Source organism: Oncorhynchus kisutch, linkage group LG14 (assembly GCF_002021735.2).
Source record: "Oncorhynchus kisutch isolate 150728-3 linkage group LG14, Okis_V2, whole genome shotgun sequence".
Lineage (NCBI taxonomy): Eukaryota > Metazoa > Chordata > Actinopteri > Salmoniformes > Salmonidae > Oncorhynchus > Oncorhynchus kisutch.
This window is the reverse complement of record NC_034187.2, coordinates 34,238,635-34,262,130: the sequence shown is the minus strand read 5'-3', so window position 1 is coordinate 34,262,130 and position 23,496 is coordinate 34,238,635. Positions and strand designations below refer to the sequence as shown.

Below are 23,496 nucleotides of genomic sequence, written 5' to 3'. Positions count from 1 at the left end.
TGATATTTAAATAGGAATTTAGCTGTAGCATGAATCACATGAATTGAAAATGACACGCTCTTTGTATGCATGCTTCTTGAAGATGCAACACAGGAAATATTGACTACTGTATATATATGACAAACCCAACGCAACAGAATTGTTTTCTACCCGTGTCACCAAAATGTTGTTATGGAGCAGTCACATACACTCTGTGTTCCAGGTTCATTGCATTACACTACGATGTTGGATCAAACGAAGCTTCTGACGTCATTGATGACGTTCTTCTGATACTGTGACACGCATTGGCACACAGCTTCGAAGTCAGCAATGCCTCAGAGTTTTGGCTATCACACGTAACATCACTAGTAAATGCTATAGTATACCTTGCTACAGTCCACAAAAACACTATAGTAAATACTGCAGTATAATACCGTCCCTAAAAACACTGCCTTTAATACTAGTCTGCAAAAACACTACAATAATTACTATAGTATATATACACTACTCTTTTTTTACTACTTTATGTATACTATAGTATTCCTTCCATAGTATACATTATAGTCTCTTTTTATGTCAGTAGCTTGAAGGTGACTTTGTTGACTTCTCACAAATAGTTCAAATGCAATGCAGTATATACTGTGTGCATAAGGACAATAACTCAGCCTATAAGAATGACAGCTTTTTGATCCTTTTTTAATCTGATATCAATAAGACAAAAAATAATTGCATCATTATGTAAACTCTGTTGGTGGGATATTTGGACGGTCATCTTGTATTTGTTCAGTGTGATTTCTATTCACATTGATTATCTGAGACAAGTTAGTGTGAGGTAATGAGGGCTACTTTACGTTAGTAAGCCACATCAATGTGAATCATATTAACCAACGTGCTGATTCTCTGAAATAAGACCACCATCTCAAGGGTAAATACAGACTGAAAAAATAACAAACCTCCTTCCTTCTACTGGAACTGACCACATGACCTCATCTGGGTGTGGGAAATATGACATTCAATCCAAATATACTTATGATGCCCTCAGCTTGGATAGATCTACTCTATGATACCACATGTTCATATGGGATGACATAATGCGTAGAAAGGAAAGAGGCTGTCAAACAACTGTGTGTTTTGCGTTTCACAATGATTCACTTGGAGTGGCACAGGACAACAGAGGCAAGACCGCAGAGTGTATTAACCCTTGGATCATCTGTATTTTTAGGTATCAAGAGCTGCAATGAACTTGATGTCAAAAAACAAAACGGGTCAAGACCAAGTAAGAGTACTATGTTGCCACCTGAGAGCATCTCGACAATATAGTGCATTCGGAAAATAGTCAGACCCCTTTCTTTTTTACATTTTGTTATGTTACAGCCTTATTCTAGAAAATGATTACATTGTTCATCCCCCATTAATCTACACACGTTACCCCTTAATGAGAAAGCAAAATCAGGTTTTTAGAAATTGTAGCAAATGTATTAACATTTAAATAAATAAATATCACATTTAAGTATTCATATCCTTTACTCAGTACTTTGTTGAAGCACCTTTGGCAGCGATTACAGCATCGAGTCTTCTTGGGGATGATGCTACAAGCTTCTCACACCTGCATTTGGGGAGTTTCTCCCATTCTTCTCTGCAGATCCTCTCAAGCTCTATCTGGTTGGATGGGGAGCGTCGCTGCACAGCTATTTTCAGGTCTCTCCGGAGATGTTCAATCGGGTTCAAGTCCCGGCTTTGGCTGGGCCACTCAAGGACAGAGTGGCCCAGAGTCGCCAAGCGACTTGTCCCGAAGCCACTCCTGCGTTGTCTTTGCTGTGTGCTTAGAGTCGTTGTCCTGTTGGAAGGTGAACTGTCGCACCAGTCTGACTTCCTGAGCACTCTGGAGCAGGTCTTCATCAAGGATCTCTCTGTACTTTATCACTCCATCTATCACTCCAGTGTTAATCGCTAAATTGTAATTATTTCGCCACTATGGCCTATTTATTGCCTTACCTCCATAATCTTACTACAATTGCACACACTGCATATAGATATATCTATTGTGTTATTGACTGTACGTTTGTTTATCCCATGTGTAACTCTGTGTTGTTTGTGTCGCACTGCTTTGCTTTATCTTGGCCAGGTCGCAGTTGTCAATGAGAACTTGTTCTCAACTGGCCAACCTGGTTAAATAAAGGTGAAATAAAAATAAAATAAATAAATAAATTTCCCTCGATCCTGACTAGTCTCGCAGTCCCTGCCGCTGAAAAATCCAGACAGCATGATGCTAACACCAAAATGATTCACCGTAGGGATGGTGCCAGGTTTTCACTCAACGTGATGCTTGGCATTCAGGCCAAATAATTCAATCTTGGTTTCATCAGAGAATCTTGTTTCTAATGGTCTGAGAGTCTTTAGGTGCCTTTTGGCAAACTCCAACCGTTGGCTGTCATGTGCCTTTTACTGAGGAGTGGCTTCTACCATAAAGACCTGATTGGTGGAGTGCTGTAGAGATGGTTGTCCTTCTGGAAGGTTTTCCCATCTCCACAGAGGAACTCTGTCAGGCCTTTCTCCCCTGAATGCTCGGTTTGGCTGGGCGGCCAGCTCTAAGAAGAGTCTTGGTGGTTCCAAACTTCTTCCATTTAAGAATGATGGAGGCCACTGTGTTCTTGGGGACCTTCAATTCTGCAGAAATGTTGTGGTACCCTTCCCCAGATCTGTGCCTCAATACAAACCTTTCTTGGAGCTCTATGGACAATTCCTTCAACCTCATGGCTTGGTTTTTGTTCTGACATGCACTCTGAACTGTGGGACCTTATATAGACAGGTGTGTGCCTTTCCAAATCATGACGAATCAATTGAATTTAACACAGGTAGACTCCAATCTAGTTGTAGAAACATCTCAAGGATGATCATTGGAAACAGGACGCATAGTAGTCTCATAGTAAAGGGTCTGAATTCTTATGTAAATAAGGTATTTCTGTTTGGGTGATCATCAAATCAAATGTATTTATATAGCCCTTCTTACATCAGGTGATATCTCAAAGTGCTGTACAGAAACCCAGCCTAAAACCCCAAACAGCAAGCAATGCAGGTGTAGAAGCACGGTGGCTAGGAAAAACTCCCTAGAAAGGACAAAACCTAAGAAGAAACCTAGAGAGGAACCAGGCTATGAGGGGTGGCCAGTCCTCTTCTGGCTGTGCCGGGCAGAGATTATAACAGAACATGGCCAAGATGTTCAAATGTTCATAAATGACCAGCATGGTCAATGTGTGGATTGATGAGGGAAAAATGTATTGAATTAATTTTAGAATAAGGCTGTAATGTAACAAAATGTGGAAATAGGGAAGGGGTCTGAATACTTTCCGAATGCACTGTATAAGCCCCATGCAGTGGGTTTCTCTCTTTCTCGCTCTCTTTCTTAGTGTGTGTGTGCTTGTTCTTTGATTGTGCAAAGCATTACATCTGCACACTACACCCACACAAGTGACGGGTATGTGTGAACAGAAGTGTTTTTGAGGAGAATCAGTGGCCTAAGGCACATGAAAAAGTAGAGGATTGGATGGCTATTGTGAAGTAACTGTTCACTTTTTGTTGTTGTTTCTGCTTAGTGATTAGACAACATTGAGAAATGTGCATCACACTGTTGTTATGTCCTCATTGGACTCTTTACCTCTCACCCATTGTAGGCTGTGCTCCAGATCCCACAAGTCCGTTTCACATGTCCAACAGCAGTAGAACACCCACGTTGACCTCACAACGATGCCAACCATTCCCATTGACACTGTAAACAATATACTGTACAACACATTTAGCTAGTAAGCTAATTTAGTTTATTTTTATGGAAGCAGTCTGGGCTGTAAGCTAACTGCCAAAGTCCTGAAGAACCTGGCAGCCCCAGCCCTCGCTAGCTCAGCAACTGGCAGTGTCTTGGACTGCCTCTGGGGTGGGTTGGGGTGGCTGGCCGTGCTGGATTATCCCAGCATGGGAGAGAGAAAAGTGGCATGTCACTGGGCACAAAATGGTTGAATCAATGTTGTTTCAAAGTAATTTGAATATTGTGTCCATGGGAACCAGGTCTATCATTCATTTTGATCTACAGTGTCCACAGATTTATAAGTGAAAATGTCAGTCGGAACCGGTACCAGAACTACGCAGATCCCCTAAACAGGTTATTCCGCCTGAAATGTATGCTTGTCATAACAAAGGGGTTGAATACTTATTGACATTTCAGCTTTCAGCTTTCCATTTGTATATTAATTTGTAAACAAATTCTGAAAAACATAATTCCACTTTGACATTGTTGGGTATTGTGTTTAGGCCAGTGACAAAATAAATCACAATTTAATCCATTTTAAATTCAGGCTGTAACACAACAAAATTATGAAAAAGTCAAGGGGTGTGAATACATTCTGAAGGCACTGTACTCAACCTTAAAATGAGTAACACATCCATGGCCACATTGTGAGGTGACTGTAACTATAAATGTCTTCTTATGTAATGATAGAAAGCGTGCATGTTCAAGATGGCGTGTAAAGGTTGCAGGTCTGTGGAGATCTTCACCATTGTTATAATAATATGTCCCAAATCTCGAACAGCATTGATCACTTGCACTACAGTATGTACTTCTAATGTAATCTCAACTGCAATCCAGGTCATTTTGGTTGTGATATTAGATGAAGCACTGTGACAACACATGAAGTTGTTGTATAAATACTAAATATCTCACATTTTAGTCCCATTTTAACCTTGGACTAGATTCCATCAGATTCACTCTTGCCGATTCACGCTTGTTTTGCGGGAGTTTGAGATGGACTTGCGTTAGAGCTGTAAAATCCACAAGCGGCTCTCGGCATTATACTTTTTGTAAAACATTTATTTACCATCATTCAACTAGGCAAGTCAGTTAAAAACAAATTCTTATTTTCAATGACAGCCTAGGAACAGTGGGTTAACTGCCCATTCAGGGGCAGAATGATAGATTTGTACTTTGTCAGCTCGGGGGTTTGAACTTGCAACCTTCCGGTTACTAGCCCAATGCTCTAACCACTAGGCTACCCTGCCACCTCATACTTAAAGTGGACATTGCCATTGGCTGCACAGAGTTGCATTAAGACAAATAAGACAAACCACAACTGTGGTATATCAGACCATATACCACAGGTATGACAAAAAATATATTTTGACTGCTCACCGGACGTGCTACCTGTCCCAGACCTGCTGTTTTCAACTCTCTAGAGTTGGAGCGGTAGAGATACTCCTAATGATCGGCTATGAAAAGTCAACTGACATTTACTCCTGAGGTGCTGACCTGCTGCACCCTCGACAACTACTGTCATTATTATTATTTGACCATGCTGGTCATTTATGAACATTTGAACATCTTGGCCATGTTCTGTTATAATCTCCACCCGGCACATCCAGAACAGGACTGGCCACCCCTCATAGCCTGGTTCCTCTCTAGGTTTCTTCCTAGGTTTTGGCCTTTCCAGGGAGTTTTTCCTAGCCACCGTGCTTCTCCACCTGCATTGCTTGCTGTTTGGGGTTTTAGGCTGGGTTTCTGTTCAGCACTTTGAGATATCAGGTGATGTAAGAAGGGCTATATAAATACATTTGATTTGATTTGATGCGTCTTGCCTAAGAACAGCCCTTAGCCGTGGTATATTGGCCATTTACCACACCACCTCGTGCCTTATTTCTATTTAGTCTACACATTCTCGTTCTGAACTTCTCACAAAAGTGAGACGGGTGTGACTTTGTGACAATGACCACACGAGCAGCCTATCTGATTTCACAGCTCTACCTCAGACACCACCAAAGCACCAGCTATGCGGGTGTCGGCTATCGCTGGTTAACGTGTGATCTGATCTAGGCCTTTTCTGTGCTTTTAAATGGTTGATGACAACTGTTTGTGCTTTTAGTTGTAACACATTAGTAATTCAACAAACTTCTGGCTGTCTTTTTGAGTGGGTGAATAAAAGTTGAAATGTCACTGGTCAACGTCTCAACCAAATATTACCCACATTTCCATGTTGAAATGACGTGGTGTGCCCAGTGGGATAGCTCAGCTGTCAAGAGTGGAGAGGGGAGCCAGGGGGCCAGCTAACCCGGCAGCGAGCCTCCAAACAAACGGCTTCAACTGCTAACAACTCCTAGTGACTGCAGCAGAGTAGTTAAATATACACCCATGCTTTAGCCTTCGTCTACACACTGAAAGACTGGGGACAAACGAAGAGTAGATGAAAAGACCTGGACATACTGCTGCACCTCTCTCTCCCTGCTGAGCAATGGCTCCTTTCAAACACAGACTTCCTCACCCTTACTCCCTTCCATTCTCTCTCTGTCACAAGCACTCCCTCACTGACTCCTCAAAGAGTGTATTTCCTTGGCTGACTTAGAGAGAGAGAGAGAGAGAGAGAGAGAGAGAGAGAGAGTGTATGAGAGTGTATGAGAGTGAATGAGAGAGAGGGGAGTAGAGCGAGAGAGAGAGACCCAGATCTCTTTGCTGTAGCATTTTCTTCTTGACCTGGAATCCTAGAGGAGGAGAAATGAGAGAGCAGAGCTGGTCCGTTTGATGGTATTCACTCTGTAACAAGGCAGATGAACATGAGTAGTAGTGAGAAGTGGAATAGGAAGAGGTCGTCAGAGGACATCGACATACAGAAGGACAGACTGAGTCTCCTGTAGGATTAACTTCAGCCCCACTCCAAACCTAACCCTGGGGACCAGAAAGACCAGGTAAGAAAGTACAGGTCTTCTACATAGTGCGCATTAAGTAGTGAAAGCATGCGTCTCTCCTCTCTAAACAGTTAAACCATTTGCCAGTGCCGTGGCAGGAGCTAAGCTTATCAGCTGAAATGCTCTAGTATTATGAGTTTGAAATGCAGAGAGGACTACTACTGTTGCTGGACTTTGCCAGTGCTGTTCTGCACTGATATACTGTAGGTTAGGGAGTAATGTGTGTCTGAATACCATCAATTTCAATGGACTTTGGCTGCCTGCTTTGTGCAGTATGAATGGGTTAAAATCCATGATGTCCACGTGTATTAAAACACTTTGAGTTTGATGACATGTTTTTTAAGAGAGTAAAGGTGTTTTGACTGTTCTCAGGAAGGTAGAATGGTCATTAGCAAGGAGCTAGACACAGGCACTGTGACAGCACACACCGGAAAGAGAGAGTCATTAATCTAGCATTTCCTATAAATCACTACTTATTCCTCTGTCATTGTTATGTAAAAGCAGTGTGAGAAACCCTTCTAGTGTTTAACTAGGGAGAAGAACTTTCTGAGGACAAATGATGTTCTCCTGAGATATTTAGGCCGGAAGATAAGGAACAGCTAATCCATATTCCTCTGTTTAGACCTCTTCCCTGAACCTTGTCTAGAGGGGCTCAACTTTCTACCTGGTTATTAATTCATTTGAGTGATGTTCAATTATTTCATTTATCACCATGCCATAAATCACAGAGCATTCGTGTACATTTGGTTTTCACGAACTGTAATCCATTTGTCAAGGCATACATCACACTGTCTAGCTGAGCCAAAACTAAATGTGCAACATATCTATCTTTTTAAGGGTTAAAGGGAGTGCAGTACAGGCATACTTTAGGTTAACTGTCATTCATCTCCTCAGCACCCATCTGTCTTTGTCGTGCTCCTAATCCAGACCAGCTCCGGGAGAGAGAGAGGAGAGATACTTGAGCGTTTCCCACTCGAGCTGATGTGGTCCTCCAGCACTTAATGACATCATGGTAGATACATGGAGGAGGGGAGAGAGAGAGATATCCGCCATTAACATTTTTGGCACTTTGTCCAGGTCAGGGATAAGGAGATCCTTTCCAAATGTTTTTGTCAGTAGTTTACTTTACACACATGAGCATTTTGCTTCCAGGGGTCACCACAGTTCATTCACATACCTGTGAGAATCAGACACAGTATTAAAACTGGTCCGGTGTTTTACAATGTTTGAAGAGTTATTAAGTCAGACAGACCAAGCTATATCATATAAGTGCCACAGGTGCAGAGAGGGCACTTGCTTACTCAAACTGCTTCCCTTTCCACTGAGTATGCCGTTGTCACAGAGCATCTCACGTCACTACATAATTATGATATTGCATCACTTCCTTCTGATCATTGAGATGACAAAGGACATGGCTAAGCTGTGAGGTAATGTAGCTGTGAGGTAATGTAGCTCTATCAGCAGTGGAAGACATCACAGCACAATAGTGAATGTACATCCAGTAATGATACTGCAGGGTACATCATGCACTAGGCTTTGGAATGTCTAGATTGTTGGATAGAACGCATCCAATATTCTACTTATAGAGAGTGCATAAGGGGTGATTATATCCCCTGGGCATGTGTCCTCTGTCCAGTGCACTGCCATCAGCAAGAGACCTGGGATAACTACAGTTTTAACTACACTTTGGGGAAAGTAACTATTCCAGGGGAATAAATAGTTACTTTGGAGGTGACTACAACTATTTGAATTCAGATCCCAAAAAGTACTACTTTTTAAAATGATTTGAATACAGATCTCAGAAAATGACTACTTTTCAAAACTATTTTAATGCAGATCTGAGAAAGCAACTACTTAAAAACCATTTTTGAATACAGATCTCAGGAAGTGGATAATTTTCTGAAACTATAGGATTGGCCGCTTTCAACTAATGACAGGGCTGTATCTGGAACTGCATGTTGCAGATAGAAATAGAATGAATAGAGCACACACAATCTCCTGCACTATTCCAATCTATCTCACAGTCATATTTGAGTTTTGTTCCAAAGCGCTATATACCCTCTGTGACTTCTAGGAAGATTTTAACCCACTCATCCCCAAAAATTCTCCAAGTTTACACCATCATTGTAAAGTTTGTGGCTTGATTGTTATTTCTGAAGATAATTATTTATTTCAGGTGATTAGTGATTCATTTACAGGTCAACCCTGTTATATGAACTGAACTCTCGTTTTAATGTGGTGCAACTATTCCTTAAAAAAAAAATCCAATACATCTCTGGAATGTATTTTAAGGCTTTACATGCATTTTAGCAAAGCTGCAAATGTACAGTATCTATATGTATTTGAAATAGATTTTTTGCCATTGACATTGAAAAAATATATAAATGCAACATGCAACAATTTCAAGGTTTTACTGAGTTAATGTTCATATAAGGAAATCAGCCAATTGAAATTAATTCATTTGGCCCTGATCTATGGATTTCACATGACTGGGAAAACAGATATGCATCTGTGTATCAGAAAACCAGTCAGAATCTGGTGTTACCCCTGTTTGCCTCATGCAGCATCACACATCTCCTTCGCGTAGAGTTGATCAGGCTGTTGATTGTGAACTGTGGAATATTGTCCTACTCTTCTTCAATGGCATCAGCAAACCGTTCGCCCACACGACGCCATACACGCTGTCTGCCCGGTACAGTTGAAACCGGGATTCATCTGTGAAGAGCACACTGCTCCAGCGTGCCAGTGGCCATCGAAGGTGAACATTTGACCACTGAAGTCAGTTACCACGCCGAACTGCAGTCAGGTCAAGACCCTGGTTTGGAAGACTAGCACGCAGATGTACTTCCCTGAGATGGTTTCTGCAGACAGTTTTTGGTTGTGCAAACCCACAGTTTCATCAGCTGTCCGGGTGGCTGGTTTCAGGTGTTCCCGCAGGTGAATAAGCCGGATGTGGAAGACCTGGGCTGGCGTGGTTATATGGGGTCTGCGGATGTGAAGCCAATTGGACGTACTGCCAAATTCTCTAAAACGATGTTGGCGGCGGCTTATGGTGGACAAATTAACATTACATTCTATGGCAACAGCTCTGGTGGATATTCCTGCAATCAGCATGCCACTCCGTCAAAACTTGAGACATGTGTAGCATTGTTGTGATTTTTTATTGTCCCCAGCACAAGGTGCACCTTGTTCATGCTGTTTAATCAGCTTCTTGATATGCCACACCTGTCAGATGGATAGGTTATCTTGGCAAAGGAGAAATGCTCACTAACAAGGATGTACACATTTTGCACAACATTTGACAGAAGTAAGCTTTTTGTGCATACAGAACATTTCTGGGATATTTTATTTTAGCTCATGAAACATTGGAACAACACTTTACATGTTGCTTTAATATTTTTGTCCAGTGTATATTGAAATGTATTTTTTTCCTCATATGGATGGAAACAGAGGTCTGCTTCACGTGGCTAACTCAATGATCCAACTCATCACTCCTGTGACATTTAGAAGGCATGTTTCTGCCTATAGTGTGTTGTGGATGTGGGCCAGAGGAAGAAGGGGAGGACCATCCTCCTCAGTAAATTTCATAAAAATGTCAATTTTAAAACATTTAAAAAGCAATTATTTTAGATAAAACTATACTAAATATAATCACGTCACCAAATATTTGATTAAAACACACTATTTTGCAAAGAAGGTCTACAGTAGCCTCAACAGCCCTATGTAGGGTAGCACCATGGTGTAGCCGGATGACAGCTAGCTTCTGTCCTCCTCTGGGTATATTGACTTCAGTACAAAACCTAGGAGGCTCACGGATCTCACTACCCATCCATAGACTTAAACAGTAACTATGACATGTCCTCCAGCCTATCAGAGCTCTTGCAGCATAAACTGACATGTTGTGCACCCAATCAAAGTATCAGAGAATTACTGAAAGCATAAGCTACAGATAGCTAGCACTGCAGTTTATAAAATGTGGTGAGTAGTTGACTCAAAGAGAGAGAAAGACAATAGTTGAACAGTTTTGAACAAATTCATTTCTTCCAAAATGAAGGAGAAGCAAGAGCGAAATAGAGAGAGAGTTTGTATTTTTTTTAACTTTCAGTTTCACTTACTTAGATAGCAAATGCAGCTAGCTAGTTTAGCCTACTGAAACAATCTGCTCCAACCGAGGGATGCTTACTGATAGTACACTGTAATGTTACTGCATGATTGTAGCGGGTTTACTAACGCGTTAGTTCTATTAGCTTTGCTGACTATGACGTTACTTTAGCTAATATGGTGACAACGATGTAGGCTGTGTGTATAGGTTTGGCTTGGAAAGGCTTTTTCGCATGGTCACATAGAGCTGATTTGCTGTGCGTTGAAGTCCACAAGCGAAGGGAGGAAAAGGAATACAATGTGGCTTTTTTGAAAGTGAACTCTTCACGCATGATCAGGGTGTATTAATTTAGCCGATTCTGTTGAGAAACATTTCTTAAACAGAAGCAAACAGAACAAAACAGGGATAAACATACCTGAAATTGTCCGATAGAAATTCTCGTTTGCAACTGTTGGACTAATGTCACCTGAAATTTGTCTCTCGACCTGTGTGCACCTAAGTTGTACATTTTCATTTATAGGCAAGGTTGTAGCAACCTCATGATGGGTATAGGGAAAATTCGAGAATCATGTAGTACCTTAAACTTGTCACGGTTACATTGAACTGGGTGAATGGAATATGAATGAGAGTCATCCAATATGCTGTAAAGGAAATAAGGCCATGCTCATAAAAAAAGGTCCTCCCTCATTTTAAACTGCACTGACCTCCACTGGGCCAGACTGCCTATAGTGTGTTGTGGGAGTGGCACCAGACTGCCTATATTTTATTTTTAATTTTTTAAACTTTTATTTAACTAAACAAGTCCGATAACTTCTACAGGATCGGTGGGTCCCCCACAGGACTGTCGAGTTAACGTAGACTAATGTGATTAGCATGAGGTTGTAAGTAACAAGAACATTTCCCAAGACATAGACATATCTGATATTGGCAGAAAGCCTAAATTCTTATCAATCTAACTGCACTGTCCAATTTACAGTAGCTATTACAGTGAAATAATACCATGCTATTGTTTGAGGAGAGCACACTGTTATGAACTTGAAAATGTATTAATAAACCAATTAGGCACATTTGCCCAGTGTTGATACAACATTTTGAACAGAAATACAATGGTTCATTGGCTCAGTCTAAAATGTTGCACATACACTGATGTCATCTGCTGGCCAAAATCACTGTCTCTTCTAGCTAGAAATAGTAGTCATGCAAAGAAACTGGCTGCTGAACCTTTGAAAGGTTCATGTATTGAGACTTCGAATTCCCCTGAAGAGAGACTTACTGTAGTAATCAGTGATCTCAACCAGGCTGCTCCTCTCTTCCTCCCTCATTCAGGTTGAGGGAGTGACATCATGATGGACTTCTGGAGAGTTCCATTTGTTCTCTGATGTCATCGATTTGGACGGTTTTGCACATTGTTGACTGCACCATGATTCTGAGGTAGAGCTGCCTTATCACCGTGGTTTCTGAGTTATCAGTGTCTGCACTGGCTGACTGCCGGAGCTCTTGAATTGGACAGAGTCAAGTTAGACTAAATGTGTACCGCTTTCTTCCAGCAGTGTGAAACGATCATGTAATGTCATGTAATATTATGTCATGTCATGTTATACATGAACAGATCAGTGCAGACCATTTGAACTGTGTGGAATTTCATGCAGAGACCACCTGACTGGGCCTGTGGAATTCCGGAGTGGTTCAGTGGAATTCTAATTTTAGACATCAGAGAAATAACTGACTTCATGATTTAGTGTGTAAGTCTACTGTATCTGAGTGTGCTTCACCCATGTCTAATTTGCAGACTCTATGGCCTTAAGTGCAACATCCTGAACATGACCCATGATCCACGCCTCTCAGAATCTCCTTTTAAACGTTATATCCAATCATGTCACGTTACTCAAGGAATTTGGTTCTTGATTGGTTGGTGTTCATTTACAGATTCTGTAAACCTACTCCATGTTGCTCCCTAAATAGATCATATGAATTGGGTTGCTACCCAGCACAGTAGAGTTGTGAAGATGACATCTGCTGTGAGATGCAACACATGCAAACCTCAAATCAATCAAATCACATGAGCCAAATACAACAGGTGTAGACCTTACTGTGAAGTGCTTACTGACAAGCCCTTAACCAACAGTACAGTTCTTTGTTCAGAACATATGGAGATACTTATATGTGCACATTAAGGCCTAGGTGAATTGCATATGATTTGATAGGCCTACTGCGTACAGTAATAGGGCATACTAGCTGACACATCTTCATCTACTGAAGGTCCTTCCCTGTATAACTTCTGTCACTCATGTATTCATACATGTCTTCCTTTTGTCATACGGTGCCTTTGGAAAGTATTCAGACAACTTGACTTTTTCCACATTTTGTTACGTTACAGCCTTATTCTAGAATTGATTAAATTACATTTTTCCCTCATCAATTTACACACAACACCCTATAATGACAAAACAAAAACATATTTTTATACATTTTTGCAAATGTATTTAAAATAAAATACCGAATTACCTTATTTACATAAGTAATCAGACCTTTTGCCTAGAGACCTGAAATTGGGCTCAGGTGTGTCCGGTTTCCATGGCTCGTCCTTGAGATGTTTCTACAACTTGATTGGAGTCCACCTGCGGTAAATTCAACTGATTGAACATAATTTGGAAAGGCACACACCTGTCTATATAAGGTCCCACAGTTGACAGTGCATGTCAGAGCAAAAATCAAGGCATGAGGTCGAAGGAATTGTCCGACAGGATTTTGTCAAAGCACAGATCTGGGGAAGGGTACCAAAAAATGTCTGCAGCATTTAATGTCCCCAAAAACACAGTGGCCTCCATTATTCTTCAATGGAAGAAGTTTGGAACCAAGACTCCTCATAGAGCTGGCTGCCCGGCCAAACTGAGAAATTGGCAGAGAAAGGCCTTAATCAGGGAGGTGACCAAGAATCTGATGGTCACTCTGACAGAGCTCCAGAGTTCCTTTGTGGAGATGGGAGAACCTTCCAGAAGGACAACCATCTCTGCAGCACTCCACCAGGTCTTTATGGTAGAGTGTCCAGACAGAAGCCACTCCTCAGTAAAAGGCACATGACAGCCCGCTTGGAGTTTGCCAAAAGGCACCTAAAGACTTTGAGACCATAAGTTAAAAGATTCTCTGGTCTGATGAAACCAATATTGAACTTTTTGGCCTGAACGCCAATGTCGGGTCTGGAAGAAACCTGGCACCATCCCTACAGTGAAGCATGGGGGTGGCAGCATCATGCTGTGGGGTTGTTTTCAGCAGCAGGGACTGGAAGACTAGTCAGGATTGAGGAAAAGATGAATGGAGCAAAGTGCAGAGAGATCCTTGATGAAAACAGAACGATTAGACAGAACGATTAGACCTCAGACTGGGGCGAACGTACACCTTCCAACAGGCCAACGACCCTAAGCACACTCATGTAAATGTGATTTTCCCAGGGTTTTTAAACAGGTTTTGCTTTGTCATTATAGGGTATTGTGTGTAGATCATTAAAAAATGATTTAATCCATTTTAGAATAAGGCTGTAACTTAACAAAATGTGGGAGAAATCAAGGGGTCTGTATACTTGCCAAAGGCACTGCAAATGGCACTGTTAAGACACTGTGGTCCTCATGTTGAAGAGCCCGTGTTTGCTAATGGTGGAACCTCTAAATTTAACCAATGCAATCAGAAGACTGTGATGATGAAGGGGATACTATGAGTTGAAACCTGGTAGGGAAATTACATTGCTCTGGCAGGATGACAAGTCAGGTGTAAGAAATATTGATGCAGAGTATAAATAGAAGTAGATCACTAGATGTACCATTTCAAAATGTATGTAAAGTAGCCAACAAGACAGGGACGATGACTACAATGAATTCTATTCCACATCATGTAACTCAAGCGAGCAGTAAAATCTGATTTAAAAAACATAAAACAACATGTTATGGAACAATGCGGACTGTGAAGAGACACACACACACACACAGCCACACACACATACGCACACACGCTCACACACGCACTCTACACAAACATACATTGTAATGTTGCAATATTGTTGTATTGTGGTATTATACATGTTGTATTGTCGACATGTAGTGGTATAGTAGTGGTGAAATAATGTGTTCTATTATATACAAATTTTTCTTGTTAATCTTCATTGGACCCCAGGAAGAGTGGCCTTGGCAGCAGCTAAGGGGGATCCTTAATAAATACAAATACAAAATGTCAGCAGGGACCATCATCTCGGAAGGTTTAAGAAATTCCAAGTGAAATAAACAGAATTTCCACGTGTAATGTAATGCTATGACATCAATCAACGAGGAATGTGTGTAATGTAAGTGTGATCGGCTGTCTCAACCGACAACAGACGCCATCGCTCTTCGGTTTAACTACATTTGTCTCTGGAATACGTCTGTTAGGACCTCAAAGGTCATTGTTTGTCTGCAAAGGAATGTGTCTGCAGAAAGCCGAGACAGACCAATTTGTACCACTACATGGGAAATAGGGAGTGGGACTTGTAAAAACTGCAACACTAATATTTGATTCTAGACCATTTCTTCCACATTCACGAGTCAAGTTTGATTGAAATATCCGTTCATTGAAATTCTGGTATTTTCTGGCGAGGTCATGTTTTCCTTGTTAAGATGGAAGAGCCTTGGGATCTCATTTTATAAGTGTCTGCAGACGTGGTACATTGCCAAACTCCTTCGTGCTGAGGCACAGTTCCCAGCCCATATTTAGTCACGTTGGATTCATAGCGTGGATATATCAAACTCCCCAAATCAAACTATTGATTTTTCCAAAGACTTTGGAGGGTCCCTGGAATCCCAGCAGCTGTTAGCACTAGTGTCTCAGGGATTAGGAGCTATCTATTTACCATTGCTGACATTACAGGCCTAATAAGGACCATTCGGCTATGCAGTCTGCGAAGAACCCCTGGAGGAGCGCTGGCACTGGCAGAGTGGCAATATCCACGCCATGAAAACAGGCCTCACACAAACAACACCAATGCTAGAGAGGTCTGGGAAAGAGATAATATCCACTGGCTCAATCAGGCTCTCCAACTCAGTTTATATTTCATGGCATGTCCACACACGTTGTGGTCGAAATTTGGATTGTATGTACAGTATGTGGTGGAGCTGTAGCTAAACTTTGTTACATTTTTAATTATCATTTGACCAGTATGTTGTGTCCCAACCTAAAGTGGTGGGACTCCCCCTAAGTCTGCTGCACGCACCGCAGATAAAACACAAGTGTTAATTTGCTGATCACGGCTATAGTGATGGGGATCATTTTTGCAACATGCAGGAATGGAATGTGAGGCTTTGAGGCCAGGTGGCTTTAGAATCCCCATTTGCCCGCTAAGAATCTACTTTAATCACAACAGTTGCAAACCATTGCGCTGACATTTAGGGTCATCCTGTAAGAATCTGATAGAAATGTTTATAGAAAACACACTGTTGGAAGAAGTTAAGGGTATAGAGAAGGTCTTGTTATCATTACGCCTTGGTGAGGTTGGGGTAATAGATCAATATCCTGATCCTGGTCTGTTTCAATCAACAGTGTCTAGCCTGTTATCTATCTAACCTCAGTTCCTTGTGAATGTTGGGCTTTTCACGGCTCAATCAGCTCATTACTACTGAATCAAAGTAATGCATGTCCCAGCTGACAGTATTACACAATACCCACGGAAATGTGGGAATAAGAAACGGTTTAATTAAACTGTGCTGGAGGAAAAATAATAGTGTTCTTGGAGTTTGGAATCATAGGTGGAAGCCAAAGGAGCCAGAAGTTGGAGCTGAAGTGTTTATCCAAAGTTAAATGGAAGATGAACGCCAGAGAACTAGGGAGAAGTGATACTTTACTCTAAAAAGCTGTTGCATAGTTACGTAACTGGAAGTATGCATGTACTTCAATAACAAATGCAAGTGACACATTGAATGGCCTCAAGTTCATGTCCTGAGCAAGAGTTCAAAACCTTATCCAGCGTTATGTTTTGACATTTATGGTAGAAGATATGGTCAGCATTGATTGTGTCTGATTCCCCTCTGACCTTTTACACCCTCTCTTAACTCTATTTTGTAGGCCAACTACTGTAGGCCAACTAATGGTAGCCAACTACTGGTGGCCATCTACTGTAGTCCAACTTCATTTTCCACTACCACTCATGTTCGCACGGCAACGCTGATCACTATTTGCGTGTGTTAGAAGTGTTGGTCAGAAGCTGTGTGACTCAACAAGGCAGGGCATCTCACCCCAGTGTTTGGATAGAGAGGCTTTACTTTACAAATGATAGTCCCACTAAGCCCAAACCAGATGGGATGGCGTATAGCTGCAGAATGCTGTGGTAGCCATGCTGGTTAAGTGTGCCTTGAATGTTAAATAAATCACATACAGTGTCACCAGCAAAGCACCCCCACACCATCATACCTCCTCCTTCTTTATTAGTGGTTTCTTTGCAGCAATTTGACCATGAAGGCCTGATTCACGCAGTCTCCTCTGAACAGTTGATGTTGAGATGTGTCTGTTACTTGAACTCTGTGAAGCATTTATTTGGCCTGTAATTTCTGAGGCTGGTAACTCTAATGAACTTATCCTTTGCAGCAGAGTCTTCCTTTCCTGTGGCGGTCCTCATGAGAGACAGTCCTCATCATAGCGCTTGATGGTTTTTGTGACTGCACTTGAGGAAACTTTCAAAGTTCTTGAAATGTTCCGTATTGCCTGACCTTCATGTCTTAAAGTAATGATGGACAGTTGTTTCTCTTTTCTTATTCGAGATGTTCTTGCCATAATTGTCACACCCTGATCTGTTTCACCTGTCTTTGTGCTTGTCTCCACCCCCCTCCAGGCATCTCCCAACTTCCCCCATTACTCCCTGTGTATTTATACCTGTGTCTTCTGTTTCTCTGTTGCCAGTATGCCTTGTCCCGTCCAAGTCCTACCAGCTTGTTCCTGTGTTTTCTGGCTCTAGTTTTTGTGTTACCTAGTCTTCCCAGTTCTGACCTTTCTGCCTGTCCTGACCCTAATCCTGCCTGCCGTCCTGTACCTGCCTGACTCTGATTTGGATTACGACTCTTTGCCTGCTTTGACTTACCTTTAGCCTGCACCTTGTACTATAATAAACTCTGAGACTCGTACTATCCACCTCCTGTGTCTGCATCTGGGTCTTAGCCTGAGCCTTGATAATGATATGGACTTGGTCTTTTACCAAATAGGGCTATCTTCTGTATACCACCCCTACCTTGTCACAACACAACTGATTGGCTCAAATGCATTAAGAAGGAAAGAAATTCCACAAATGTACTTTTAACAAGGCACACCTTTTAATTGAAATGCATTCCAGGTGACTACTTCATGAAGCTGGTTGAGAGAATGCAGAGAGTGTGCAAAGCTGTCATCAAGGCAAAGGGTGGCTAATTTGAAGAATCTCAAATATAACATATATTTTGATTTAACACTTTTTTTGTCACATGGGATGACGCTGGAGAGACGAAGCAGGTACGGGGAGTCAAACATTTAATATAGAACGAACATGGAACGAGACAGGAACAGCATCAGCAAATGACTACCGCAAACAAAAAACAATTAATACAGCAGCGGGGAACAGAGCAGGGGAACTGACAAATATAGGAGAGGAAATAAACAGGTGATGAGTGAGTCCAGGTGAGTCCATTATCGCTGATGCACGTGATGAGGGAAAGCCGGTGTGCGTAATGGACGATAGGAGTGTGTGATGCAGGACAGCCTGGCGCCCTCATGCGCCAGGGGAGGGAAGAGCGGGAGCAGACGTGACATTTTTGGTGTCTACTTGATTCCATATGTGTTATTTCATAGTTTTGATGTCTTTACTATTCTTCTACAATGTAGAAAATAGTAAAAATAAAGAAAAACCCTAGAATGAGTAGGTGTGTCCAAACTTTTGACTGGTACTGTACAGACAGTCATTGGTGCAGGCCTGGTTTGCTCCCAGTCTCATAACTTTCCTATCGAACATCTTGTTTTCATCGAGGTTACAACGAGTTAGACTGTTCTTTCTTGATGTTCACAGTCCCACTGTTGTGCTGTTCTGGTGCCGGGTTGCGTTGTTTCAAAGGTCCCAGGGAGGTGGTTAAGGTCTGCAGTCTGCAGATGTAAGCGGGTCGCACATCTAATTGAACCTCTAACTGATCTCAGAGCAGAGACAGCAGTGGAGCGGGTGAGGGAAGAGAGAATGAGTGTCAGTTCTGTGATCTCACTCAGCTCAGGACGGCTCAGAGCATGAGTCATGGGTCAGGGGTCGTATGACATCACCTGGGAGGTACAGGGGATTTGTTCCTTATCTGTAAATAATTAAAAGTACTGATGTCATACTGTACCAGAACTTGATTACAGAAAGAACACTATCTCAATATCAGGGGCCTGTAGTTGTTCCATTAATCACAACTCCTTCAGGGGCGAGGAGAGAAGCTCTATGAAGTTTTAAGAAGTTTTAACACACATAAGTTTTAACACACACGCATACATAAACATACACTGATTACCTATATTGTGTGCAGTGCACTTGACCCCAATGGACACAGACATGACTCAACAGAACATGAATGCAATGTAACTCTAAAGATGACCCTACTGGTCTTACTGCATAATATGATGCATATGCCAACATAGTTTATAGGCCTGTATTTCTTTTTGAGTTGGGATCCCAGATTTTGTTCTGATTTGCATGACAAAACAGGCCAAACACCTAGGGGTGTTGCATATTTTCCAGTGTCCTCCCATCCAAAGTGTCACCACCCAGCATGAGATACGGCCTCTGTGAAAGAACAGGGCTTGTCAGAAACACACACACCCTGTTGAGTGATTTTGCATGTTGACTATTTGTCTGAGCTCGTATAGATTAGAGGAATGACAGATGAAGGACATGCTGCCTTGGAGTATTGTTGCGGTTGACTTTACACCTGATAATCTCATGTACAGACTACATAAACATAAATGATACAATAGATCTGTCTTTATACTATCGGCACTGATAGCTGAAGAGCAGCAATAGTTACGGCACTTGGGTTTTTCGTCACTGGTTATATGAATAAACCCTGATTTCGCAGGTGTATAGATTCTGAAGAATTTCGGAAGGGGAGAGGGCCTTCGGCCTATAGACTTTACCCGTAACTTGTAAAGAGTGAGGGTGGAGTGCCTCTTTCCGGTTCCGCTCCTGGTTGCAGCATCTCTTCATCTCTTGTCTTAACATGTATGGGCGCAGAACTTCATAGAGCAGCTGACCAATTACATGAGACTTTAGCTCTGGGTTAACCGAGATATTACACCTGATAATACTGTACACTTCCTCATGTAGCTCTAATTCATCCTGTGTGCCTCCTGTCATTGAATAGAAGTGGGTGAGAAAGGTAGAGGAAGGGGAGGAGGGGTATGAAGATGAGTTTTCAAGGCCAAGGCCCTTAAACTAAAGTGATGTGGTAAGTGATGTGTCTACAATCGGAGTAGAATGTAGTCCATGATCTCTCTCTCTCTCTCTCTCTAAGTTTGTACTGATTCTGTTGACATTAAGTTCATTGATTATTTAGTTGACATTTTCCTTCATTTGTATTCATTTCTGCACAGGTAGAGCAAAGCACAGGATTAAAATATGATTTCCTCTGTTATTTTTCTCTGCACGGGTAGAGGATGAGATCCAAGAGCAGTGGGGTGGAAAGCCCAGCCAATGGAGTACTGAGGGTTCCCCAGGCAATGCATGACATAAACCAAGAAGAGGAAGTAAATCTGCATGCACCTATAAAGAGCCTAAAGGTCAAAGTTCAACCAAACAATGAGGAAGTGGAGGGGTTGGTGGTCTCTGACATAGAGAAGTCAACTGAGGACAGCTCAGGGACTAGTGACCAAAGACTGGGAATCATCAACTTTACTAAAGAGGACCTTCTGAGGCTGCTAGGTGTCATGGAATGTGAGGTTCAGGTGAGTCTCACTCATTTTGATAAACTACCATACGCTCATATTGTACATAGATTTATAGCTACATGTGGGTTGGACCACAAATCTTGTCAGCTGGGATGTTGTTTACTTGTATTATCCACTAGGTGAAACGTATTGCCATGATTTTATTGTAAACCCTCACAATACTATAGTCCAAAATTACAATTTATTTACTATTTCTCTACATTACAGCTCTCTCTAGTGGCTGATGTTGGTACTAACACAGAGAAAACCTGTCTAAATGCTGTTTTATAACATGCAATTAAGGACTTGGAAGAGTTGTCCTTTGGTGGGCTAAAAGAGTTCCTAATAAACAATTGCACATTTTTTTCCAGAGTACTAACATTGTTCGTTTTTTATTTGTGCAACCCCCAGGCAATGGAGGATGTTATCTGTGTGCTGAAGACTGAGAAGACACGGAAGACTCTGGAGTCCCACTATGGTTCTGCAGTTCCTACCACAGCTCTCCAGGCCTTACAGAGAGACAGCCTTCTCACCACCATCCGGACACACAATGACAATGTCTACCCGAGGCCAATGGCTGAAGTTAGTCACCTACTGACAGATACTTATTAACCTTAGGAAGTGCTTATAACATTTATTGACTGTAGTATTGTTTTTTTCTTTCTTCATACAGACAAATCTGGTTGAAGATTATTATTTATTTCATTTTTTTTTGCATTATTCTAACAATTTCTTAGTTTTAAAGTTAGGATGCATAGGTCAGCAAGACTTAAGTGCAGTGGCTGACTCTCAGAGTAACAGTCTCATAAGATTCTGTGTTGTGTGTGTGTGTCTCAGCTGGATCATCTACAGGAGAAACACAAGGACACGTACCGGCGCATGCTGGAACAGCTTCTATTGGTTGAGAAGTGTCACCGGCGCACCGTGCACGAGCTGGACAATGAGAAACGCAAACACACTGACTACATGAGCAAGAGTGACGACTTCACTAACCTACTGGAGCAGGAGAGAGAGAGGTGAGAGGATGAGAAAAGGGGATGGGCTCTGTAGACAGGATATTGCCTTCAATTCCCGCACCACCCGTAAGTCAAATGTATGCACGCATGATTGTAATTCGCTCTGGATAAAAGCGTCAGCCAAATGGCCTATATTATTATATATAAGTAAATTTTGGGGGGGACCCAAAACTGAAAGAATCGAAGTAAGAAAAGGTTTTAGGCATAAGGGGCAGCAGGTAGCCTAGTGGTTAGAGTGTTGGCCTAGTAACCGAAAGGTTGCAAGATCGAATCCCTGAGCTGACAAGAGTTAGTTATGAGGCAACATTGCCCATCACCAAGGGATCAATCATGCATGAGAGAGAGAGAGAGAGAGAGAGACCCCATCCCTGTGAGAGCTGATTAAACTACTCACACAGAGGGATGAGTGAGTTCACCTGACCAGTGTGTGCTAGGCAGTACCTCACCATGACTCCCATTGACACTGATCATCATGGTTTATACTGTATGACACCTATCAAATGGCCAGGACCTGTAAAGACAGAGGGCCAGCTCACTTTAGCAGACTTGTTGCTTCCCAGTGCAGCGACTTGCCCTTGGCCCTGTGCTCAATGGACGCATGGAAAACCTCTATGCCCATAAATCCACGCAGTTCCTTTGGCTCCAGCAGCAGTATAAAGGGCCCTTGCACAGTGTTAACTGTTCTCTTGTGCTAAGGGTTCCTGTGCAGTACTAGCCTCCTCTGGACACGGACCATTTACTCAGGTTTATAAATGATGTGCTAGAACTAAGCTGTGTTTTTGTGTGTGTGTGTGTGTGTGTGTGCAAGTGTGTACTGTATACAGTCAACCTGTGTGCGTGCACGTGTGTGTGCGTATATGTTCCCCACACCAAGTCATCTGCAGGCCACAGGCCAGAGTGGAGCCCCAGCTGCGTTTCATAAGCTATAAAACATCAAACAGCATCTCCCAGACCACTGTACTCTCACTGCTCCACAGCCCCTTTCACAGACCTTTCTCCTTCGCTTCTATTGGACAACTCAGGAGACATACCGTGAAGGCTACATCACTGTCAGAAGAGCCGCCATCAGACAGTGGAAGAAGCCCCAGAGAAGGAGGGAGAAAGAGGAGAAAAGGAGATGGCGATGAAGTACTGTACATTGATTGTGTTCATTACAACGGACTTGAACCTGACATTTGCCCATGTTGTGTTTGATTGACACCTGACTGAGGTTGACCCTAAGCATGCATAACCCCAGACAACAGGTTCCATTCTCAGTTGGAGAGAGATAACAACCCCAGGATCTCCCTTTAATGAACCTTCAGACGGTCTGATGAAAGCCTTACTGTAAGGCCCTTACACATTAACCCCCCTTAGGGAAGCAGATAAAGTCAGCGGGGGGGCTTCATCGGGTACTAGCTATGTACAGTTTGCACCGTATGAGTGAACAGAGACTTTCATTCTAAAAGCATGGAAGGCGTATATGAAGTATAAAGGTTTAATCCAAACCTGAGATGGTTGTTGGAGTTAACAGGTTTACAGGTTTCACTAGGTAGGTCTACTGTACCTCCAGTTTATCTTACTGTAGGTGTTAGCGGTGACCTCCTCTGTCAGGTTGTTTCGCTGTCCTGGTTGGCCAGTGTTCAGCCTGCCCTCCACAACCTCCTCTTAGTGCCAACAGCTGTGTGTTTTAACTCTCCTATCAGCACTGGCTGAGCCCACATTCCCCTGGCCTTGAGTCACACACACTCCCATGCCAGGTAGAGGGTCATC

The 23,496-nt window shown here is 42.2% G+C and overlaps 1 protein-coding gene across 1 annotated transcript in view; it reads left to right on the top strand.

The window, feature by feature from the left end:
• The first annotated feature begins 6,447 nt into the window (after positions 1 to 6,447).
• The window catches only part of LOC109903925 (filamin-A-interacting protein 1), a 31,255-nt gene continuing 14,206 nt past the window's right edge, over positions 6,448 to 23,496 (top strand). The window contains exons 1-4 of the mRNA XM_020500938.2: positions 6,448 to 6,699; positions 20,456 to 20,746; positions 21,140 to 21,310; positions 21,566 to 21,744. Coding sequence (XP_020356527.1) covers positions 20,459 to 20,746; positions 21,140 to 21,310; positions 21,566 to 21,744 — 638 coding nt within the window. The 5' untranslated portion in view covers positions 6,448 to 6,699; positions 20,456 to 20,458. The remainder of the gene's footprint in view (positions 6,700 to 20,455; positions 20,747 to 21,139; positions 21,311 to 21,565; positions 21,745 to 23,496) is intronic.